The 8,625-nt window shown below is 48.1% G+C and overlaps 1 protein-coding gene across 1 annotated transcript; it reads right to left on the reverse strand.

Moving 5' to 3' along the window:
* Positions 1–459: 459 nt before the first annotated feature.
* On the reverse strand, positions 460–1,570 carry LOC118653502 (patched domain-containing protein 1-like). Its single transcript, XM_036304175.1, is given in 2 exon segments — positions 460–988; positions 990–1,570. Coding segments are annotated over 2 exon segments (1,110 nt in total).
* Between the last annotated feature and the right edge of the window lie 7,055 nt (positions 1,571–8,625).

The following is an 8,625-nucleotide window of genomic DNA, read 5'->3' on the forward strand; positions in this document are numbered from 1 at the left end:
TTAATTGTGCCCAGTGTGGGGATGATGGGTGGGGGAATCATGGAGAGCCAATGGGAGCATTTGTTTCATGGACAAGCTTTTTATTTACCCCCTAATTTTCAGACTCCCTTCTTATTTTGACCTTGAATACTTGCCAGCTCTGAAATGGGAGCCGTTCTATGATTCTGCCAAGTGCATTGGTTTGTTCCATTCTGTTTCATCAGTTGACACATTTCCAATCTTCCAGAAATTTGTTAAGCCCATTTTCTTCACTGTTAAGGGCTTATTCCTGTGTTCTTGGCTGAATCAAACGTGGGACTGTTTCGTCCGCAGGCCAACACTCTATCCACTGAGCTAAACCAGGTAGGTTTCTTACAACATCATTTTGAAACATTCTTCTGAGTTCACAGAAAGGACAGGAAAAGTTTCCTTCTATTTATGTCTCACTTGTTGCTTTTAAAATTCTTGTACATTTACTTACTAGTATGTCCTTTTGTGTGATGTTCGGATGCAGTTCTGCATTGAACAGCAGAGGATGGCCATGCTGACCACCAGGATCAGGCTGGTGACCAGGTAATGTTCTGATATGCAGCTGGTCTTCTGGAAGTCTTCCCTCAGCGAGGAGGACATGTAAAGGTATATTTTGATTTTGATGTCGGATTTCTGTAATAATCGGACAGTGTTGCAGAAGCTGGACTTTGACCTCTCAGCCACCATGTCAGTGAGACTGTTGATTGACTGCAGGTAGTAGGTGAGCTGGACGGCCTCTGCGGATTTCACCCAGTCGTTGCTGTGCACGGTGACACCTCCAAGCCTGGTCCCATTGTACACAGCCCTCCCGTCCTTTACCAGTAAGTGAATGATCAGGTATGTGATAGCAAAATTGGTCCAATTGGTGACCTGAGCATTCTTTAGCTTTTCCAGCACATGCACTATGTCATCCATAATGCAAGTCTTATTGTTATTCAGGACACATATGTGGGCAAACGTGTAATTGAAACCAGGTCTTCGTCACAGCAGCGTGCAACTTTAAGATCAGGTCTATGTGATGTTGGTCTCTTGGCTTTCTGGAAGGAGGTGACGGTGACCCGGCCATAGCACCCTGAGGTCTGCAAGTCCGAGTAGAGCCGGTGCTTGGAGCTGTTGACCATAAAAAGGCTGTTAACGAGGTTGCACTTGATCTTGGCGAGGCTGTGCTGGGGCGCCAGCAGGTGCTCCACGCTCTCCTCAACCTGGTAGCAGCTGAAGCTGGCGCAGAGCAGGACGGGCATCCCGGCGAGGAAGATTGGGTGACTAGCAATGAAGTGGCCGAGCTGGAGAAACACGTCCTCAAGCCGCTGTGCAGAACCCGCTGCAGCTTCCTAGAGCAGAGCAGGCGCGGGAAGAGGGCCAGGCGCACGCTCGGCGTGGGCTCCAGCAACAGCGAAAGCAAAGGCGAGACCTGGAGCTCTTCCGGAACCGCGGCACCACCATCGGGGAGTCCCGCGCCGCCCCTTGAGATGGTCCCCTGGGGCCAGAGATAAGCCCTCCAGCCCGTGGCCTCGCTGGCCCTGGGAGCTGCCCAGCCTGGCGGCCTCTGTGCTGCCCCCATCCCGCCCTACCCGTGAGCCCTTCCCACCCTCAGCAGCCTTCCCCCTCTCTCGTTTTAATTTGTATTTCTTAAATGTGAATGAGGTTGATCATTTTTTTAATATATATTTTATTGATTTTTTACAGAGAGGAAGGGAGTGGTATAGAGAGAAACATCCATGAGAGAGAAACATCAATCAGCTGCCTCCTGCACACTCCCTACTGGGGATGTGCCCGCAACCAAGGTACATGCCCTTGACCGGAATCGAACCTGGGACCCTTGACTCCGCAGGCTGATGCTCTATCCACTGAGCCAAACCGGTTAGGGCAAGGGTGAGCATTTTTTAGATGTAATTTCTTCTGTGAATTGCCTGTTGATGTCCTTTGCTCATATTGTTTGTGTTTATTGGTTTGTAAGAGTGCTTTTTATATTAAGTATCACAATTCTGACTCTGGGTTTCTATCATTTATAAGTTTGAGATATGCAGAGTGACACAAAAATTAGCAAGCTTCTTTTTTAAAAAAAAATCCTCATGTTTTTACTGATTTTAGAGAGAGGGAAAGGGAGGGGGAGAGAGAGAGCCTTTAATGTGATAATGTAAATTGTGACAAAGTGAATGTGATAATGTAAATTGTGACAAAGTGAATTTAGTATGCAACATTTCTCAAACTAATCTGACCACAGAACTATTTCTCTCTGGAGTATCTTTTTAAAAAAATTTTTTTTTTAATTAATTTCGGAGAGAAAGGGAGAGGGAGAGAGAGAGATAGAAACATCAATGATGAGAGAGTACCATTGATTGGCTGCCACCTGCACACCCCACAGGGAATAAAGCCCACAACCCAGGCATGTGCCCTGACTGGGAATCGAACTATGATCTCCTGGTTCATAGCTCCATGCTCAACCACTGAGCCATGCTGCCTTGGCTTTCTGGAGTATTTGAGGAACTAATTGTATATTCTGCATCCAGTACCTGGCATATAGTAAACTCTAAGTAAATATTTATTGAATAACTGAATGAATATATCTGTTAATGCCTAATAGATGAGCATTTTTTGTACCTAATACAGTGGGGCCTTGACTTACGAGTTTAATTCGTTCCATGACGGAGCTCGTAACTCAAATTACTCGTATGTCAAATCAACAGGGAACGAGTGAGACACGTGATGCTGGGCTGATGTTGTGGCATTCACTGTGACGTTCGCTGCGCCAACTAGTGGTGGGGTATCTGAAGCTGGCTCGTAACCCGAATTTTAGCTCGCAACTCAAAGCAAAAAATCGGCCGAGAGATGGCTCGTATCTCGAAAAACTCGTTAGTTGGGACACTCGTAAGTCAAGGCCCCACTGTATATGGTACTCAGATAGGTACTGCTCACATGCATAATTACTGTATTTCATCTAATCTAAAACATCACTGATATAGGATGCACCCTTGTTTTATGCACCACTAAGAAAGAACAAAATATTAGCCATACTATCTAATAAAGAGTAATATATAAATTGACCATCACTCCAACACACAAGATGGCCACCCCATGTGGACACAAGATGGCCGGCAGGAGAGGACAGTTGGGGGCAACCAGGCCTGCAGGGGAGGGCAGCTGGGGGGTACCAGGCCTGCAGGGGAGAGCAGTTGAGGGCGACCAGGCCTGCAGGGGAGGGCAGCTGGGGGGGGACCAGGCCTACAGGGGAGGACAGTTGGAGGCAACCAGGCTGGCAGGGGAGGACAGTTAGGAGTGACCAGGCTGGCAGGGGAGGACAGTTAGGGGTGACCAGGCCGGCAGGAGAGGGCAGTTGTGGGGGATCAGGCCTGCAGGGGAGGGCAGTTGTGGGGGACCAGGCCTGCAGGGGAGGGCAGTTGAGGGCAATCAGGTTGGCAGGGGAGGGCAGTTGTGGGGGATCAGGCCTGCAGGGGAGGGCAGTTGTGGGGGACCAGGCCTGCAGGGGAGGGCAGTTGGGGGCAACCAGGTTGGCAGGGGAGGGCAGTTGGGGGCAACCAGGCTGGCAGGGGAGGGCAGCTGGGGGGGACCAGGCCTACAGGGGAGGGCAGTTGGGGGCAACCAGGCTGGCAGGGGAGGACAGTTAGGAGTGACCAGGCTGGCAGGGGAGGACAGTTGTGGGGGATCAGGCCTGCAGGGGAAGGCAGTTGTGGGGGACCAAGCTGGCAGGGGAGGGCAGTTGGGAGTGACCAGGCCTGCAGGGGAGGGCAGTTGGGGGGGACCAGACCTGCAGGGGAGGGCAGCTGGGGGGGTACCAGGCCTGTAGGGGAGGGCAGTTGGGGGGAACCAGGCTGGCAGGTGTGGGCAGTTGGGGGCAACCAGGCCAACAGGGGAGGGAAGTTGGGGGGACCACGCCAGCAGGGGAGGGCAGCTGGGAGGGACCAGGCCTGCAGGGGAGGGCAGTTGGGGGCGACCGGGCCAGCAGGGGAGGGCAGTTGGGAGGAACCACGCCAGCAGGGGAGGGCAGCTGGGAGGGACCAGGCCTGCAGGGGAGGACAGTTGGGGGCAACCAGGCCGGCAGGGGAGGGAAGTTGTGGGGAGGGGACCAGGCCTCCAGGGTAGGGCAGTTGGGGGCACCATGCCTGCAGGGGAGGGCAGTTAAGGGCAACCAGGCTGTCAAAGGAGGGCAGTTAGGGGTGACCAACCCGGCAGGGGAGGGCAGTTGGGGGTGACTGGGCCGGCAGGGGAGCAGTTAGGTGTCAATCAGGCTGGCAGGGGAGTAGTTAGGGAGTGATCAGGCTGGCAGGCAGAAGCGGTTAGGGGCAATCAGGCAGGCAGGCAGGCGAGCAGTTGGGAGCCAGCATTCCTGGATTGTGAGAGGGATCCCAAATTGGAGAGGGTGCAGGCTGGGCTGAGGGACACAGCCCTGGTGCACAAATTTCATGCACCGGGACTCTAGTTAAATTATAAAACAATATTATTTTAGCTTTTAGAATTTATACCTTATAATTATTGAGAATGTTCTTTAAGACCTATTTAGAATTGGATTTTTTAAAATCATATATCACTCCTTTTTTCTGTTTCATTTATTTTTATTTTTATTTTTTTTATTGCTTAAAGTATGACAAAGGGTATTACATATGTGTCCTTTTTTTCCCCCCGCCCTTGACAGTCCCCTAGACTCCCCCATCTCCCAGTGTCTTATGTCCATTGGTTATGCTTATATGCATGCATACAAGTCCTTTGGTTGATCTCTTACCCTCCTCCCTCCTGCCCCCCAATCCTCCCCGGCCTTCCTGCTGCAGTTTGACAATCTGTTTGAGGCAGCTCTGCCTCTGTATCTATTATTGTTCAAAAGTTTATAATGGTCTCTATTATCCATGAATGAGTGAGATCATGTGGTATTTTTCCTTCATTGACTGGCTTATTTCACTTAGCATAATGCTCTCCAGTTCCATCCATGCTGTTGCAAATGATGAGAGTTCCTTTCTTTTTACAGCAGCATAGTATTCCATCATGTAGATGTACCACAGTTTTCTAATCCATTCATCTACTGATGGGCACTTAGGCTGTTTCCAGATCTTAGCTATGGTGAATTGTGCTGCTATGAACATAGGGGTGCATATATCCTTTCTGATTGGTGTTTCTGGTTTTTTGGGATATATTCCTAGAAGTGGGATCACAGGGTCAAATGGGAGTTCCATTTTCAGCTTTTTGAGGAAACTCCATACTGTCTTCCATAGTGGCTGCACCAGTCTGCATTCCCACCAGCAGTGCACAAGTGTTCCTTTTTCTCCACATCCTCTCCAGCACTTGTCGTTTGTTGATTTGTTGATGATAGCCAGTCTGACAGGTGTGAGATGGTACCTCATTATTGTTTTGATTTGCATCTCTTGGATGATTAGTGACTTTGAGCATGTTTTCATATGTCTCTTGGCTTTCTGAATGTCCTCTTTTGAAAGGTGTCTATTTAGGTCCTTTGCCCATTTTTTGATTGGATTGTTTATCTTCCTTTTGTTAAGTTGTATGAGTTCCCTATAAATTTTGGAGATTAGGCCCTTATCATATATGACATTGGCAAATATGTTTTCCCACACAGTGGGTTTTCTCGTTGTTTTGTTGATGGTTTCTTTTGCTGTGCAGAAGCTTTTTATTTTGATGTAGTCCCATTTGTTCATTTTCTCTTTAGTTTCAAGTGCCCTAGGAGCTGTATCAGTGAAGAAATTGCTTCGGCATATGTCTGAGATTTTGTTGCCTTTGGATTCTTCTAGAATTTTTATGGTTTCCTGTCATACATTTAAGTCCTTTATCCATTTTGAGTTTATTTTTGTGTATGGTGTAAGTTGGTGGTCTAGTTTCATTTTCTTGCATATATCTGTCCAATTTTCCCAACACCATTTATTGAAGAGACTATCTTGGCTCCATTGTATGTTCTTGCCTCCTTTGTCAAATATTAATTGAGCATATTGGTTCGGGCCGATTTCTGAGCTCTCTATTCTGTTCCATTGATCTATATGTCTGTTCTTGTGCCAGTACCAGGCAGTTTTGAGAACAGTGGCTTTGTAATACATCTTTTTTTTTTTTTGCATGGAAAACTGAGGTTCCGAGATATTTATTGCTTTGTCACTATCTCACACACACTGAGAGACGGAGCTGGTATTTATTTCAGATCTCTATAACTCCAAGGATCCTGTACTATCTATTTTAGCATCCTCTCTGCCTGCATGAGGTTGAGTCCATCTTAAGGCCCCCCCAAAAAATTTTTTTTTATATATATTTTTTATTGATTAAGATATTACATATGTGTCCTTGTCCCCACGTTACCCTCTACCCCCCACCCCCCCCACCCCCGCTCATGCCCTCACCCCCCCGTTGTCCATGTCCATTGATTAGGCCTATATGCTTGCATATAAGTCCTTTGGTTGATCTGTCCCCCTTACCCCCACCCTCCCCTACCTTCCCTCCAAGTCCCGACAGTCCAATCAATGCCTCTCCGTCTCTGGATCAGTCCTTGTTCATCAGCTTATGTTGTTCATTATATTCCACAAATGAGTGAGATCCTGTGGTATTTATCCACTCTCAAGTTCCATCCATGCTGTGGCAAATGGTAAGAGTTCCTTTTTCTTCTTCCTCTTCTTAAAGAATACCTTTCAGCATTTCATATAATGCTGGTTTGGTGGTGATGAACTCCTTTAGCTTTTTCTTATCCGTGAAGCTCTTTATCTGACCTTCTATTCTGAATGATAGCTTTGCTGGATAAAGTAATCTTGGTTGCAGGTTCTTGCTATTCATCACTTTGAATATTTCTTGCCAGTCTCTTCTGGCCTGCATGGTTTCTGTTGAGAAATCAGCTGACAGTCGTATGGGTACTCCCTTGTAGGTAACTGACTGTCTTTCTCTTGCTGCTTTTAAGATTCTCTCTTTATCTTTTGCTCTTGGCATTTTAATTATGATGTGTCTTGGTGTGGTCCTCCTTGGATTCCTTTTGTTTGGGGTTCTCTGCGCTTCCTGGACTTGTAAGTCCATTTCTTTCACCAGGTAGGGGAAGTTTTCTGTCATTATTTCTTCAAAAAGGTTTTCAATATCTTGCCCTCTCTCTCCTTCTGGTACCCCTATAATTCTGATGTTGGTACGCTTGAAGTTGTCCCAGAGGTTCCTTACACTATCTTCATATTTTTGGAATCTCTTTTCTTTTTTCTTTTTCGGTTGGGTATTTTTTGTTTCTTTGTATTTCAAATCTTTGACTTGATTCTTGGGATCCTCTTCTCTGCTGCTGGATCTCTGTAAATTATTCTTTATTTCAGTCAGTGTATGCTTAATTTCTAGTTGGTCCTTTTTCATGTCCTCCATGGTCTCCCTATAGTTATTGAGGGATTCATTAAATTTATCGGCGGTTTCCATAAAATTCTTGAAAAACCTTATAACCGTGGCCTTAAACTCTATATCCAATCGTTTGCTTTCCTCCATTTCTGCCATTTGTGACCTGTTTCTTTGTCTCCGCATTTTGGCAGCTTCCCTGTGTTGATAGAGTGGCCCTGTGCGCCAGGTGTACTGTAGGGCCCAGTAGCTCAGCCTCCCCAGTTACCTGGGGTGGACACTCTTGGTGCACTCTTGGTGCCTTGGTTGTTGTAGAATCACTGGGAGGAATTGACCTCCAGGCCAATTGGCTGTGAGAATCAGCTGTGTCTAAAGTGGGAGAACTTCTATGCTGAAGACACCCTTCTGGGGCAAGACTTGCTTCAGTGGGGCTTTGGTGCTCACTGGGTCTGCTCCCTGAGTGCGTCCCTTATGGATCTGAGGAGTTGCAGTCTGGATGGACCCCCTCTGACCACTGGGTACAGTGGCTCCTGGATCTAAGGAGGTGCTAATTCAGCCTCTGCCTGAGGCCACACAGCAGGAGCCACGAAGAGGCTCAGCTGTGAAGCAATGCAAGCCGCTGCGGGGCCTTGGGCCTTCTCTTGGAAGTTCCAGGTCTGCCTGGTTCGGCTGCAGTTAGGTACATTCACATGCAAAAGCCTCTGCCGCAGCCTGGGTGGGGCGGGGTCTCAGGGAGTCAGAGGGCGGAGAAAGCAGCCATGGCCGATTCTCCGCCCGGAGTCGCGCGTCTCAGTGTTCCCGTAACGGCTGCAAGCACCTCTGAGGGAAAGCCGCCCTCAAGTTCGCTCGCTGCCGGACAGACCAGCTTCTCCCCGTATGAGTCCTGGGTCCCCAGAGACTTCCCGGAACCGGAGTTCAGAGCAGTCAGGAGCTTGTGACTCAAAAAGTCAGCCGTGTCCTCAGGTGCTACCCTCTTTCCTTGCGCGCGCGCGCCACCGTACCTCTGCACTTCACCTCCGCAGCGCCTCTGGCTCTCAGCGTGCTTTTCTTTCCTTCTAGTTGTGGACTTTACACTCAGCCAGCCTTCCTGTTGTTCTGGATGATGTTTGCTCAGTCCTTTGCGGTAATTTTCAATTGTTGTGTGAGGCGATAATTTCCCGGTGTTTACCTATGCCGCCATCTTAGTTGCTCTCTCTGTAATACATCTTGATATCTGGTATTGAGATCCCACCTACGTTGGTCTTTTTCAGGATTGCTGCAGCTATTCGGGGTCGTTTTTTATTCCAGATGAATTTTTGGAGAGTTCGTTCTAGATCTGTG

This window comes from Myotis myotis, unplaced genomic scaffold (genome assembly GCF_014108235.1).
Source record: "Myotis myotis isolate mMyoMyo1 unplaced genomic scaffold, mMyoMyo1.p scaffold_m19_p_4, whole genome shotgun sequence".
In the NCBI taxonomy this organism is placed as follows: Eukaryota; Metazoa; Chordata; class Mammalia; order Chiroptera; family Vespertilionidae; genus Myotis; species Myotis myotis.